Here is a 16,947-nt window from a genome sequence, read left to right as displayed (position 1 = left end):
AACACCTCGTCATAACAACGAGTTCATACGCGATTCAGCTGACGGACAATAGTTCTTATCAAAAATATATTTTTATTCAGCCGTCAAACTTTTTTTCACTAATCGTTTAACAAGAATCTCGATTACAATAATTAAAGATGATACTTTCATTCAATTTTAATAGTAACAATAATATTCAACTTCGCTTTACGTGCAACTCAATTAACGCGGATGAATCCGCCATAGTTACCAGCCCAGTGCGTTTCTATGTACAGGAACTACTTATGTATTGGAGGTGAGAAAGAAGAAGCAAACTAGCATATCAGCATGGCGGCGAAAAACACGAAATTTAAAGATCCCGATAGAAAAGAACTTCCAATTTTCAAATTCAAGGACGAAATTCTGAAGACAGTTGAGAAAAACCAATGTGTTGTAATCATAGGCGAAACTGGAAGCGGCAAGACAACCCAGCTTCCACAGTTTTTGTACAAGAAAGGTGAAACATTACCATAAGATGTTCAAGCTAGCTACAATTACAAAAAAGACCAAGGTTTCGATTCTATGTACATTTGTATAAGTTGCATGTGATGTGTTTTGGTAAAATTCTCTTTCCAGTGAAAACGTATCCATTCATCTTAGCCATTATCATTATAGAAAACGATTTCACGCTGGTGAATAACTCAATACATTATAACATTTTGGTCAGCTCATAGACCCTCCACCCACTGTGGTCAGCTGTAGCATATCCTGAGATTAATTTGCATATGTAAACAGGAAGTGACTTGTATTAAATCTCCCCATAGACCCTACACGTGTAGAGTCTATGATCTACCCAAGTTGTGTGAATGGATTACATTGCTTATAGTGTCAATCTCATGTGTGGGCTTGCATCACTATAAACACTGAACTAATGGCACATCCACTCTTTCACAACTTGTTTTCTATTTCTGTGATATAATGACAACTATACAGACATCCCTTAGAGAATATTAGTGGGTTTCTATTTGTACCTCATAAAATCTATTTAAAAATTATCTATGAAAATGGAAATAAAACAAGCAATATCACTCCATGTCAAATATAAAGTTGAAATCTGGAAAGAAGTTGCATGAAATGTGGATATAAACATGGGTGTATTAGGGAGATACATATAAACCTAATACATCCATGGTGTTAGTCACCTTTCAATGTAGAGGTCATAATCATGCTTATGATCATAACTTTTTGTTTAGGTTATGGCAATCATGGCATGATTGGAGTGACACAACCCAGACGTGTAGCTGCTATTTCAGTAGCAAGCAGAGTAGCAGAAGAACAGAGATGTACATTGGGTCAAGAAGTGGGCTACCAAGTTAGATTTGATGACATAACTTCTAAAAGTAAGTCTGAGAATATGGTGATAAGTAAGATACAATAGACAATTTGATAGGAGCAGGTTATGATATATGCTTGAATGTATAAGGAGAGATCTTGTGCCTCAGTGATATATATATATAAGACAATAACAAGTCTGAATGAACAAACAAGTAGAACATTATACAGGACATTCGACATCCTATGTGTAGAGCGCGCAGTAAGCAGGATAGCATAAAGACTAAGATGACCATGCACTGGATCAAGACATAAGTACAGTCCCTCTGTCACAGTGATAGAGGAACTGTGACATGAGCTATCAAGTCAGATTTCCTGTGTTGTACCAGAGACAGTGACACTACACTACACTACAGTACACTACACTACACATATAGGGTCTATTGGTGTACCTATGTATCTGTCTGGATATCAAAATGACATAAGCTAAAGTTAGATTTTCTGTGTTGTACCAAGGAATGGTTGTACCATAGACCCAACATTATATGTATAGGGTCTATGGTTGTAGCAGGTATCTGTTAGGATCATGACGTGAGGTATCAAGGGGATATATGTGATGTCATGCCAGGTTTCTGTCTGGATCATCATAGACAAGTGGGTTCAACAATAGTGATTTGAAAATTTGCATAACAAAACATTTTTTTTCTATATACCAAAATGTGTCATTTTCAAGGGCACTCTGTGAGTGCTGTTAAATACTAGTACTACAAATGCAAGTTTGGACTTGGTTTTATCACCTTTGACCTTGTTTAATGTATTGAATTCTCTGTAAGGCCAACAACATTACTGAGTAAAAGCATGGATGTATTACATCCATGGTAAAAGTAACCAAGATAATAGAGTGGTGATTGGAAGTTGGCATAATTTTGAATGATAGAAAACATCTTTAGACTGTTTATGTATTTTCAATAGACAGCGCCCTCTAGAGAGGGTGTAGCAGGAACGTGTGAACAGATGACCTTCATCATATGATGTGAATATTCATTTTCTGTGAGATTGTTTTGAAATTGTGTAATGTATGTTTCCCCTTGATTTGATAATTGTTGGTTGTGTGCTGTGATGATTTCTTACAAATAAAGAGGACAATCTTCCCAACATATTATCCCTCGAGGCTTCTGCATTGAAAAGTGGCAATGAGTGAAATATAAATAACTCAACATTTTCTTACATTTGTGTCAGATACTGTTATTAAATACATGACAGATGGTTGTTTGCTGAGAGAGTTTTTAGATGACCAAGAGTTATCCAAGTACAGTGTGATTATTTTAGATGAAGCTCATGAAAGAAGTCTACACACGGTAATATGTCATTCTGTTTACATACATTTATAAGACTAATAAATATGATATTTGTGAATCTTTCATGAGTTTAAACTTATCAAATGTGTCAGACAACTTTCACACCATAGTATGGTCTAAACATATGTCTCAAGTATACTATGTTTTTTGCTATGGTCAGTAAGTAGGTAAATTCTACCAATAGAATCAATGTATATGGTTTACCCTTGGTTCCCTGAATCTTTCACCATGCACTGTAACATTACATAAAACAAAATGCAGGCATCAGTAGTGCACAAGCTTATAAAATGATGCATTTTATATCACTGTACACACAAATCAACATCACTGTCAGATGAAACAAGGAAGATTCAACAACACAAAACGGTTTGTTTATGTTCACAGTGACATTTCTGAACATCATGCAACCTAACTGAATCTCTCTATATATTCTTTCTGGTTTAGTAGTAAATAAATTTTGTATATTCCTCACTATAGGATATTTTGTTTGGTTTGATGAAAGATATGTTTCTTAGTAAAAGAAGGAAGTCATCCAAGAGGAGACAACCTCTGAAAGTAATCATTATGTCTGCAACTTTGGATGCTGATAAAATTTCTGAGTTTTGGGATAATTGTAAAGTGTTCAAGATTCCTGGACGATTATATCCTGTAAAAAATATCTTTTGTAATTTGTTAAATGAAGAAGACGTAAAAAATCCTAATTATGAATCCAAGGTAAGTCATTTTGAAATTTTATAAGTTCAATATATGTATCTACCAACAGTACTATTATTTCTAAAAAAGTAAAATGCACTATGTACTGTCTAACTTTGCCTTATAAACACAACACTGATATGAATCTCTATTGAATGGTATTGGCAAAACTTAAACCTATAAGACATTTTTCTAAATACTAATGTTTGCTGGTATTAAAAAGCCTCGCTGAGTTGATAAATGTGTAAAGATCATATTGTCTAGTATAATTTGCAGGAAAGTTTAGACATTGAGTAAACAGAAAGGTATGACAAAAGGTAACAGTAATGATCATCAGTTGATGTCTGTACTAATTTGGAAGTGAAAACATTACAGACGAGATCATTGTCTGTCTGCAAGGAGCCAAAGGTGACATCCAAGTGTACTTGTGTTAGTATTAGGTAGAAAATTTATCTTGTGTTCAGAACTGTCTTTTGTTCATTGTTCACTTGAAAACAATAGGTATCCAGCAAATGTTGTGAATTTATTGTCATCGCTATACACAACACGGCCACCCTGAAGATTTGCCCAGACTTCTTCCCCTTGTTGTACATCTATGATCACACTGTTAGATGCAGCACCGTATCCCCTACCACCTGAGCTGTTTGCATATACACAGGGTAACTTGGTAGTATTCTTCATCATACATACAAATAAGCTAGTATTGTCAGTACTTCGCAGTGCAGAAATCATGAAGCCATACATACCACTGATAGGGCATGTAAATTTACCAGTAGATGTGTTATAACCATTACCAATGTTGGAATATACTTCATCATAGATAATAACTTTGTCATCAAAATAAGGTCCCATGGATGTTGTCTTGGCAACTGAAAATGCAACATTAGGTTGGTGCTCTGCAGAACCTGGTGATTCTAGAATGATATGATATTTGAAATCAATATGTGAAATTGATTATGCACAACTTGAAAATGATGATAATCATTAACTATCTTGATAAATGTCTTCACTTTTATTACATGTTGTATAATCCTACTAAAACTGTAAGATACTGGACTGTAAGATACGTCGTGACGTTTCGCCCTCACTGGCCTCCTCTCACAGGTAGGTAGGGGTTGGCCGATGTGTGAGGGCACCCCATCACAGCTTACCTATACAGACTAGTAAGATACATGTATGTTGTGTCACTCTGCCCTCACCAGCCTGCTCTATCTGTGAAAGGGTTCAATTGACTGATGTGTGAGGGCGCCCATCATGGCACACCTTACAGACAAATCTTTCTGTGCATTTCTTACTTTAGGTGGTGAATTCAAGTGCTCTGTATGGCCTACCTTAGTGATGTACAATGACATGAAACATTCCCAGTTAAACATCATTTGGGGCATTACCTAGAAGAATACATATAAGTTCTCAAACAAAACAAAACAATGATTATCTTGTATGCAGTCAGTAGAATAGATGGAAAATGTATGCAGTGATAAATCATATGAGACACAGCATAGTAGTTATGAATAATTTCAACTGCTAGTCGATAGCCTTATGAACCTACCATAAATCAGTCTGTACCAGATGTAACATTTCACGAGTTAAATCAGCCATTTTTAAATTTTATGACACAGCCACACACATACATGCATGTATACACGCACAACACACCCATACTCAGATACCACACATGCAAACAGACAGACAGACAGACAGACAGACTGACAGACAGACAGACAAACCCATATATATGAAAGTATGACATAAGTCAGTGAAAATAAGATCCAATATTGCTACACCACAAACATCCTACCTGTTGGAGATGTACTTGGACTTGGTGATGGACTTGAATGTTGATGGTTGTCCAGTTGGGCTATTTTTTCCAACAATCTTTGGGTAACTTCAAGATTAGACTGAAGCTGTACTTCCAGCCCTGCCATCTTCTCTGTCAAGTTCTGTAGTGCGACATCATGATTCAGTAGTTGCTGTGCTTCTATCTGTGCCACTTTCTCTGTTAAATTCTGCAGAGTGACACCAAGATTTGGAGGTTGCTGTGCTTCTATCTGTGCCACCTTCTCTGTCAAATTCTGCAGAGTGACACCAAGATTTGGTGGTTGCTGTGCTTCTATCTGTGCCACTTCCTCTGTCAAATTCTCCAGAGCAATGCCAAAATTTGGTGGTTGCCGTGCTTCTATCTGTGCCACTTTCTCTGTCAAATTCTCCAGAGCAACGCCAAAATTTGGTGATTGCTGTGCTTCAAGCTGGGCCAACTTCTCTGTCAAATTCTGCAGAGTGACACCAAGATTTGGTGGTTGCCGTGCTTCTATCTGTGCCACTTTCTCTGTCAAATTCTCCAGAGCAACGCCAAAATTTGGTGATTGCTGTGCTTCAAGCTGGGCCAACTTCTCTGTCAAATTCTGCAGAGTGACACCAAGATTTGGTGGTTGCCATGCTTCTATCTGTACCACCTTCTCAGTCAAATTCTGCAGAGCAACACCAAAATTAGGTGATTGCTGTGCTTCGAGCTGTGCCACCTTCTCTGTCAAATTCTGCAGAGCAACACCAAAATTTGGTGATTGCTGTGCTTCGAGCTGTGCCACCTTCTCTGTCAAATTCTGCAGAGTGACACCAAGATTTGGTGGTTGTTGTCGTTGTGCTTCTTGTTGAGCCACTCTCTCTGACAAGGTGTGCAAAGCTGAAACACAATCACTACTACATGTAGGATGTTGCTTGTATCTGTTGATGGTAGGCTGTCCTGTTACCGGGATGACCAGCACCACAAGTAATGCTATACTTGACATTGCCATAACTTTGACTGTTGTCGAGTACACTTGTTATCACAGAGGAATGGTGTGTGACTCACAGTCTCTCTATGTCTAGGAACTACATGTATGTATGGTTGAACAATAGCCAGACCCAGTAATGCACTGAAATGGAGGCTATAAATAGCTCACCAGAAATTTGTTTGCCACACATGTCACTAATGACGATGGAGTTACTGGGTGTGTGTTTGCACCAGGTTTTTGCTTCCAACTGTAACACTATCTCTGATGTGCATAGCTAGATCTCAGTCATTAGTGCACGATTTTAAAATATCTGGTTTAGGGATAGGGTATTGCATTCACAGAACCAAATCAATTAAAAAAAAACAGTGTGTGATCTTGACTATATAACTCATAAACTGATTGTGAAGACTCGATGGTGATGCGTAGCCTGATACATGAAATTATATAAAGTGTTGTGATGTAAATAGACCATTGAGTTTTCTTACCACATGGTGTTGTTGAAGTGAGGACAACATTAGCAGTACTACTCAAGTACATGTGTTACCATATAGGTCATTTAAAAGGTCATCGAGATAATATTTATTGATCAAATGACAATCCAGCCTTTTTTAAATCTGCAAATTTAGAAGTTACACAGGTCAGTACAAAGCAGCAGGTTATGGAGGTGTGTTTATTGAGGACACTCAAAATAAATCTTGCTTTGTTGACTTGCACAGAACACCGAAATGCAACTACACTATTTCAGCTATATGTTTAATATTGTGGTACTGTGAACAGATAATTTTAGGCAGACAGTGACAATACCGACTGGGATATTCAGTCCACATTACTTCAATGTATGCAATGCTTAAAAGATTGTGTGTATATCAAGTACATATGTACATCCAGTATGTGCCATGCTCCTCTTTGTTTACCAAGACGGATTCTGCAAAGCATGTGATTGATAGCACCCTCTGTGTTGATGTTATCTTTGCTTTTGTTTTTCTTGTACTTCGGGGGGGGGGGGGGGGGGGATTTTTATGGTGACCAATGTTTAGTGAATATAGCTTGGTTACTTAACTTGATAAAAAAAATGCCCTAGTTGCAGCTAATGTATATCTAATACTACATGTAATAGGTAATAAAGTAAAACTTGAAAAAACATTAAGTTGTTGACTTAATAATGAAAATTTCTACTCACAGAGTCAAAAAATTTCTTGGAAACGAATCCCCAAGCCATATGTATTCACAAAGGAAACCCATCCAAGCTGTCTCTCTCATACTCATTTCACGTCTCTCTTCTGAGACACATGACAGCAGCCCATTGTAGTACTCCCCTTACGATGCTGATGAGATGTCAGCAAAAAATTGGGATTCACTTCCAAGAAATTTTTTGACTGTGATCAGAAATTTTCATTATTAAGTATGAACCCAGAGTCCATGAACTTTCATTGTCACAAGTTGTTGACTGTTTCCTCTTTAATTAATCTATAACTCATTTATTACAATTTCAAACACAAATATATATATATACACAAGAAATTATCATTATCAACTTTCTTGAAAACAAAATTCTTTTGAATCAATCAGGATAAAACAAATAATTTTTTTGATATAACCCTTTATGACTTGGTTTCTAGTAACTATACATTATTTAATTAATTACACCCTAAAAAAGAATGTTCACAATCAATTCAAAATAACATCATAAATAATTTCAATAATTCAAACAAATTTGGTATTTTTTCATGGGATTATATGTATACTTACATAAAAAAATGTACTATTCCTTCCAAAATCCAATATGGAAATATAAAATTTCTCTATTCTACAATATTTTTTTTCAAAGGAACGCAAAATAATTATGACTAACTAATAATTATGTTAACTTTTGTATAATGCTTTCCCAAGTGTTTTTCAATTAATTACCTGCATTTGCACTGGCCCTTTATACTTCCTCAACTCTCTTGGAAGTATACATTCTGCTACAGCCTCTCTAAGTACATATAGGTTAAAGCATTATCCTACCCGATCCCTACTTATACAGCTGGGTTGACTGGAGCACAATCATGGTTCAAATCTATTTAAAAACAAACAGCAGGGACAGGACTCAAATCAGCAAATTGCAGATTTCAAGCCAGCCACTGTAACCACTACCCCATAATATTTATAAAACTAACAAAACTACACATTGTAAAAAGTCTGGATAATAGAGACATTAATATGATAATTAATCCCTTGTTGGCATGGCAACCTATAAATAACAAAATTGTCTCATCTCATGAACTCAATTGTAAGCAAATTTCTAAGATATCAATAGTATCCATTATCATAAAAATTACAGAAAGTCACTTAAATCATCTTAATTAAAGGACAATATTCATGTTAGAAAAAATGCTGGGGTTTTTTTGTAATCAAATACTCTTGCTATTCCTCATTTTGCTTCCCTTTTTTCATGCCTACTTCATAACTAAAACCTCTCTGTGAAGCAAGAGTGTCACATGGTTGAGTATACTTGTAGTTTTTTTTCCAGGTTTTGAAAATTGGATAATTGTTGCAATTTACAAGTGAAGAGCAGGCAGGAAAACATTTTCATTAAAGTTTCAAGTTTCACATTGCGCCACTTAGTGAATACATGATAACAGACTTCAGTTCTCTAATGTAGTCATAGCGTTTCAATCCACTAACATCTGCTCTAACCGATACAAAAACACTTAAGAAAATGAACACAGTAATAGCAACAACAACAAAAGTTGTAACTGCTGATAACCTGTCAGTCATGGATTGAAATTTCCTCTGGATAGACTCTTCAGATGTAATCTGTTTTACATAATGCTAGTGTTGAAGTGAATCGCATCGTTAGAACTAACTATAGTATACTTATGACCAGAATGTTATTAGTAATGATACAGAAGTGTAATGTCTTCGACCACCTGCCTCTGTATTATTCTGGCGCTCAGTAGTTTGTGGTTTAAATCAATATTCAATGAAATCTGTCCTTTTTCATCAAAACTCTGGCTAGACCACACAAAAAATGTGAATTTGATGTGGAATATCTTTGAAAACTTGCCTCTTGTACATAATTTGGTGCTTAGCAGTCATACTATATACGTGATTATATTAAGATTCAATGAAATCTGTCTATTTTCATCAAAACTATGGCTAGACCTAAATCAATCATGGTGTTAAATAAGCTTTTATATAAGAAATTTTCCTCAAATCTTGGTGAACTCTTTTATGAACAAATTTTTGGGGAAATGCAAAAATTACTGTAAATTTTGCAGTATTCTGTTGTTTGCCTGGGCAAGTAGTGATAAAGACATAGACGCCATAGGAATCTCATTAATATCATTCTGACTAGTGTTCTGTCTCCATACTGACTTACAGGCACAAAACATGCCAAGAAAGCTTTGTCTAAACTGCCTATACTTGAATACATATATGAATGGATTCAAAATAGAATTAGCAAAAGCCAATAAGACAAGTACATTATAATAATCAGAATTGTACTCTATCGGAGCACCAAAATTGTGTCCAAGAAACAACAGTTTGTTCGGTGTCCAGCATACTACATAGGCCATCATTACCAGAAACAGCATCTTGATAACTCGGCGTCTCGCTTGAGCTCGGGCTTGCTCGTTGGGACTTCTACGTGCTCCATTGGCATTCCTAGCTTTCACTTTGAGACTCAGAATGATTTTGTAGTATGCCCATGACATAAAGATTACAGGCATGAAGTAAGTGATGATGAAATTTAAGAGTCCTAAGAACATACCTAGGAGTGGTATAGGCCATACGAATAATTCACACCGACCATTTTTGGACCGATGAAAGACTGCAAAAGTTAGTTCCAGTATGAAGGCAGAAATCCAGGAGATGGCAACCATTACAGACACTTTACACTTAGTGAAGCAATCGCTGTAGGATAATGAATGAACCAATGCAAAGTATCTTTCAAAGGTGACAAGCATTAGATTAAATGTGGATGCCTTAATCGTTGCCCAGAAAAATTGGCTACTGTAGTAAAGCCGACAGTAGAGTTGCCCTGCCACTCCTGAGGGCACTGCTGGTGATAACTTATGCAACATGTAACGATTGAAAATTAACAACACAGATGTGAGTAAATCAGCCACAGCCAAGTTCAGAATCAAGTAATTGGTCAGCGTCTTCATCCTTCTAGCATTGAGTACAACTAGTATAACAAGAGCATTTCCCAGTGTTCCAATGATTCCCATAACTAATTCAGTAATGTTCACATATATCGGCAACAGGTCATCAAATTCTTGTTCATTGCCTTCAGTGGAACTATTAGTAGTATTAGTATGGTTTATACTTATCGGCTTTGTTGTGAGCAGACTGTAGACTGTAACCATTGCAGAGGAAACGTCATTCCTAATAACTGTTTCCATGTTGATCAGTGTGACGATTGTAGTTCAAAATAGTGTTGAGGTTTGGTTTAAGCTACCTTTCCAGTACTACTCCTGGAGAAACTCTTTGCCTTCAAATAACTAATCAGCAGGTGCGCATGTTTTCCTTTGCTTTTTCTTGGAGTGTGAAAAAGAATCGGTCACAGCATCACAACTTCACAATGTTCACTAAAGCACATTCCTGAGCACAACTGTTTACGTGTGACTTGCTCTACAGCATAGTATGAGTAAACTCTCCAGGTATGATTGTATAAGTCAGACATACGTACACTTTGGATGGTTTAGATGAAATTGCTGCCTATCATAATGTATGCACACAGTAGATTCACAGTTTAAAAGCTGACAAATAGTGATGAGAACAATGCATCAAAGCTTCCTAACAGCAGCCTGGTCAAGGTTTGCTTTCATTTAAGATGGGGAGCATGCCTTGAAGCTGTTTATTCAATTGCGGCACTGAACATCCTAGAAGGGGGTCTGTTTTCCATTCTAACTTATACTGATAATTTATGGTGATGGAAACAACACTACTTAGAAGGTACAGTTAACATATATATCTTTCTGATGTGAATGTTACTTCTTTCATAGCAAGGTACAAATGTAGTTAAAGGTGTTGTAATATTCACATTTGATGTTTGTCTGAAGTAGTGAGTCGATATACAATGTGACACAATGTGATTGTTTTACTCATTAAAAGGCTTCAATCACCCCCATTACCAGTAGAAGCTTAAAGGTATACATAGACATCCCTATAGTAAGTGTAGTTTAGTCCTTGAGCAGTTAGTAAATGGTATTTTATTCAAAATTTGAACAATCTTATTCCTGAGAGGTATGTACCTTTGCAACATATTTTGCTATATATCTTAGATTAATGAAGTTATTATACTTACATAACATTTGAATTTCACTCAACTGAAAGGTTAAGTACTAAGTGTAACACAAGATGAAATTTATTCTTACCTCTGTCAAGGCTAAGTATTATTATACAGTAATTATAGGGTACATTCCTCCAGGCTTACTTGATCCCTTGAGACATACTAGAACCATGGTACTAACATGACGTACATTTCAGTGGGATGGTCAAAGTTCAAATTATCCATTTCCCTCCATGCCATGTTAGCTTTCTTTCCCTAGGTTAAAGTTTGCTGTTTGTTATAATTGATTTGTTTTCATTACATGTGTGTACTTGAGAAGAGTGTATATTGTTTTCTGTGGAATAGTGTGTTTATGTCAGTTGATGAAAAGGTCATTATTGAATTGAAATGGTCAAATTTAAACCTGAAGCTTGTCAAATGTGGTGAGTGCTGTGGGCTACAGAATGTCTCTTTACTAGTAAAGAGGAATATATTCTATGCAAGAACTCAGTGTTTTTAATGAATAATACTATTTGTAAAAGAAGGTATGGATGGATCAATGGAGTAGAGCGTCAATTCAATAAGACGGATGGATGGATGAATGATTGATGGGTTGGGTGGATGGGTGGGTTGGGTAGGTGGATGGATAGATGGATGGATGGAGTAGAGTTTTGGTTCAATAAGATGGATGGATGGGTGGGTGGGTGGGTTGAGTGGATGGATGGATGGATGGATGGATGGATGGATGGATGGATGGATGGATGGATAAATGGATTGATGAAGTAGAGCTTTGGTTCAGTAGGATGGGTCAGTGCCATGGGTTGGTTGGATGGATGGGATGGGATGGGATGGTGGGTGGGTTGATTGATGGATTGATTGATAGAAGGGTGGATGCAAAAGATGATAAGGTAGGTGCAATAAATGGAAGGATTGAAACTGCTGTATCAAATAGGTAGATGAATATGGATGTTGAATGACCAAGTAGAAAACTACATTAAAATGATGTTAAAAGTGGACATAATGCAGATAACTACCTAGCACCATCCATCAACTGGACAATACTCTAATCCATTAAATTTTGAGCAGAAACTAGTGATTGTATCAATTCTCTAGGATATAATTCTCTAGATATAAATGCAATATTTATCTCTTAGAGAGAGAGAGAGAGAGAGAGAGAGAGAGAGAGAGAGAGAGAGAGAGAGAGAGAGAGAGAGAGAGAGAGAGAGAGAGAGAGAGAGAGAGAGAGAGAGAGAGAGAGGGGGGGAGGGAGAGAGAGAGAGAGAGAGAGAGAGAGAGAGAGAGAGAGAGAGAGAGAGAGAGAGAGAGAGAGAGAGAGAGAGAGAGAGTGTGTGTGTGTGTGTGTATAAATCTATACTCTGTGTTGAAAGGTTTTCTGTGTTTACAAAACTATAATACAATGCCTGATGTAAAATGCCAGGTTACAGTTCTTATGTGTCATCACATTGAATAGACTTGTCAAAAAGATGTGAATTAAATGGTGCATGAGAAGAGAGAAACCAAGGTAATGGCATGGTATGAATAAGTAGAAGTCATAAGAAGTCTGTTTTGTATGAAGGATTTACCACATACAGTGAAATTCTATTAAAAGTGTGTTCCTTCTTACTCTACTCTATATCATTCACTATTTATTGATACATTCAAGCCACAACAGTGACTGCAGGCAATTAGTCAACATTATCAAAGATATCTAATGAGAAATAGCCATGGAGACCATTCTAATTTATGTCACAAAGGTATTACTGAGAAATTGAAGTGATCTGCATCATCAGAGGTGTCAACACTACGTGTGTATATCCATGATCTACTTAGTAAACCATGAACCTACTCAGAATCTTTATGAATAATCAGCAACAAAAGTAGCTAATGATAAGGCAGTGTTCCGTACTGGCACTGTCGTGATGACTTCTTGTTTCATGTATTTAGCATGTGATTGCGTTTATCACAAGAATTATATAAGTTTATTGGCATGTTTTATGGAGGAAGAATTCACCCTCTAGGTAAGTCATAAAAGTCACAACTTTGATTGATAAGATAGGTGGTTGCAATTGATAAAATCAATACTAAGATCAATGGTTCAATGTAGGATAAAAACTAAATTCGTTTTAGTTCTCATCCTACAAAATTGATTTTACTTTTAAAATGGATCTGTTTTGTACCCCTAAATACAAAATTTTTCTAACAAAATGCCATCAAATTGAGAAATGGATGAATTTTCGCCATAAATGTGTGGCACTAAAAAACTACTACATACTGATTTGAAATTGATTGTGTTGTCTGATACAATTTTCAATTTTAGCCAATTTTAACTGAGGATGTATTCAAGTTTTCTAAACAAATTAGTAATAGCAAAAGTTGAAAGAGATTATTGTCGAGGCTCATTCTACGTTAAATTAATGAGGTTGATACCTCACAGAAATGACATTATCAATTTTACATTCGCATACAACACTCACTGAATTAACGCTACATAGGTTAAAGGCAAATGTACTAAATAGTTTATTATCTTCAATTCATACTATTAGTTATCAGAAGAGTAACATGTATCAACAAACTAATAGATATTATGATGTAATAATTCATCTGACTAACAAGACCATTGCACGTACGTTCTCAGCATGGCATTTTCTCATTTTCTTATTCCAAGATGTGTAATTTCCTGCTGAAGGTATATATAGTTCTATTTATTGAACGAACTTCTTCTTTATCTATTGACTGCCCACTCACAATTTGCTGTGATTATGCTAGAGGAAGGTGCGTTATTGGTTATAGTACAGTTATATTCATATATTTAATCATATTAAACTTCATATATTTTTATAGTCTTGATCAAATAAACCTACAGAGTGAGAACTGCATACAGGCCATGTGAATAACATGATATAGCATTTTCAAGGGTTCCTAGATCTGTATATTCGCCTGAATGTGAATAACATCTTGTATGCAAGGGTTTCTTTAACTGTATTTTCCTCAGAAATCCCATCTTGTATTTGTAAGGGTTTCTAGATGTGTATTCTACTCAACTTGATGTTGATAACAGTTAACATCTTCAACTAGACTTGCATTTATAAGGGTTTCTAAAAACTGTATATTCTCTTCATTGTGAATAACATCTTAAATTTGCAATGATTTCTAGATCTGTATTTTCTCAGTTAAAATAACGTCCTGTATGTATGGGTTTCTAGTTCCTGTATTTTCCCCATAAATCCCTCCTTGCATTTGTAAGGCTTCGTAGAACTGACATATTCTCCTCAGTATGAAGAATAAATGTATCTTGTATCTGCAAATTGGGTTTCTAGATCTGTTTCCACAGAAACCCTATCTTTCATTTATAAGGTTTGTATATCATTCTGTATGCTCCTCAATATGAATAACATTTTGTATGCAAGGTTTTCTACTAGATCTGTCTAGTCAGCATATTCAAAATAACAAATAGTCAGTATAAAAGATAAAGAAAGTGAAAAGATCAGTATGAAATATTAAGAAAATAAGAAGCAAAGAACATTAGAAACAAATCAATAATGTATACTCATGCATGTGTTGAGTGAAAACTGTCGCAAGACACCAATTGGTACAGCACAAAACCATTAATATATTAGAGCTGTATCAAATGAAGAAAAGATTGCCTCTGTTGCTATACAATCAAGTACCAAACAAGGAAAACTGTATCTCAATTTATTGAGTTGATTGCCACATTACAAATTTATATTATGACTCTGGTAATCTGAGCCTTCCCTTTAGGTGCAAACTAAATCTATTGTTCTTCAATATGGTAGATTACACAAGTGAATGATAGCGGTTCCTCTGTTGAGCATCGGTAGTCACCCAAAACAGGACACTGCAAGTGCATGAAGCTCTGTCAATAAAACTCTGCGATGCCTCCCTACAGAGACTATAGTTAAACCAATGTCCATTCAATAGCTTATCACTGTTGCATTAACATGTTGCGATAATAGTTTTAGTCTATCATAGCACACCAATGGCTCAATTACCAGAGTAATATTTTTCTATTAGAGAGATTAAGAAGAGTTTATGAGAATGAGACCAACAATATCAGCTTCTCAGTGGTGTCTCATTCTCGTTTTGATAAAAGTGATTAAGCAACTCTACCTTGATTAACATCAACATCAGCTGAAGTGTTGGAAGTGCGATGTTTCAATATTTTGCTGTACTGTTGGTATTTCAAATGTAATTTTTCAGTGTTGAAGATAGTTCTTTACAAATCAGCTAAAGTATCATTTGGATTAATTCTCACTGAAATCTGACTGCAAATGAAGTTATTTGCTCAGAATATGCTAGATTATATTCATATATGAAACTTGTTTGTTTCTTGTCAAAAACAGCTTGCTGATAAGAAACAAACATTTTGTGATCAAGGAAAAGCACAATATCATGACATTGTCGGCGTGGCCTCGTTCTTGTAAGTTCTGCTTACCTCTTAGTCTAGAGTTCTAAACTGGTACTGTATTACATATTAAAATCTTCATTACTAATACCAGTCTAGGCCAGATGGTTGTTCAAACACATATATCTGTGCTCCCATCAACCGTGTTCATATAAACACGATGATGTTGTCGCGTCCCCATGTGATGTTTGTTTAAACAGTCTGGAGATGGAGTCCTGGTTGGACATCTGCATATCAATGCAGTCCTTGAAACGTTAGAAAGGTCAAAAACGTTTCTATCAAATGAATATTAATAAGCGATGAAGACAGCCTGTCAGTTTGTAATGGATTACTACTGACATGTGCCCTTTGCGCTTCGTTCACTGCAGGAGAGCACCACAATTTAACACCTTTCGTAACCGTCTTGACTAGACTGGTATTAGTAATGAAGTTTTTAATACGTAATACTGTACCAGTTTAGAACTCAAGACTACTTACCTCTCTATTAGGAAAAGAAATGATAAAGGAACAATGACACAGAAAATCCTCTCTGAATAAAATTCACATGCAAATAATAAAACAAATGCTTATTTTGTGTGAACTGATGGTCTTTGGTGTTATTTTTTTTCCAATACTCCCTGAGAATGCCTTTAGAAATGTTTTACTTAGCAGAGACACTCTACTACTTACCTTAAGTAGCACTCCTTGGAATCTTCTTTCAAGTAGATGATAGTGGCAAGAGATTTGTTTACTATTGGTGCCTCAAAGTCACCACATGGTTGGGTTTAATTCCTGTCACCTTTGTTTAGGATGCTAGACAAGAAATGATAGGAGAGCAATGCTTACAGTTATAAGGATACAGTACAGAATTCTGTAACTTGATATTCATTGTATCTGCAGTATATTTTGCTTTTGATATCAGTGTATGCAGAAGACTCCATGTGTATTTTGTGGGCCAGGACTTAAAGCCAAATGTTTGAATCCCACATTTCTATCTTATCAGTGAAGTCATATAATTGATAAGATAGGGTCCATATTTCCAAAAATAAGATTTTCTTTAGTTCTGCCGGACAATTTTTTGCGTGTTCGTAGATAGCTTTCCCAAACTTTAATAATTTTGAAATAACTAACAAATAAAATAATGTAATTTGTAGTCATTTTCCATCTTATTTAGGA

General features: G+C 35.8%; 2 protein-coding genes across 2 annotated transcripts in view; one reads left to right on the top strand and one right to left on the bottom strand.

The window, feature by feature from the left end:
- Positions 1-306: 306 nt before the first annotated feature.
- LOC144435575 (putative ATP-dependent RNA helicase DHX40) overlaps positions 307-16,947 on the top strand; it is a 43,292-nt gene continuing 26,651 nt past the window's right edge. Inside the window, exons 1-4 of the mRNA XM_078124160.1 lie at positions 307-475; positions 1,212-1,358; positions 2,530-2,648; positions 3,126-3,362. Of these exons, the coding sequence (XP_077980286.1) occupies positions 307-475; positions 1,212-1,358; positions 2,530-2,648; positions 3,126-3,362 (672 nt within the window). The remainder of the gene's footprint in view (positions 476-1,211; positions 1,359-2,529; positions 2,649-3,125; positions 3,363-16,947) is intronic.
- LOC144435892 (uncharacterized) lies at positions 4,188-6,199 on the bottom strand. Its single transcript, XM_078124532.1, has 3 exons — positions 5,140-6,199; positions 4,673-4,729; positions 4,188-4,255 (listed from the first exon to the last, which is right to left on the bottom strand). Exons 1-2 carry the CDS (start codon positions 6,131-6,133, stop codon positions 4,707-4,709), a joined length of 1,017 nt encoding a protein of 338 aa, XP_077980658.1. The 5' UTR covers positions 6,134-6,199; the 3' UTR covers positions 4,188-4,255; positions 4,673-4,706.

The sequence above is a fragment of the Glandiceps talaboti genome, chromosome 5 (assembly GCF_964340395.1).
Source record: "Glandiceps talaboti chromosome 5, keGlaTala1.1, whole genome shotgun sequence".
NCBI lineage: Eukaryota > Metazoa > Hemichordata > Enteropneusta > Spengelidae > Glandiceps > Glandiceps talaboti.
This window is presented reverse-complemented; position numbering and strand designations above follow the sequence as displayed.

What these genes read in the sequence shown, in the direction of transcription:
- LOC144435892 (XM_078124532.1), bottom strand. Translation starts at nt 6,133, where the DNA reads ATGGCAATGTCAAGTATAGCATTACTTGTGGTGCTGGTCATCCCGGTA. An exon ending in TCCAAGTACATCTCCAACAG is followed by an intron (nt 4,730 to 5,139) that starts GTAGGATGTTTG and finishes GTATTCTTCTAG; the next exon opens with GTAATGCCCCAAATGATGTT.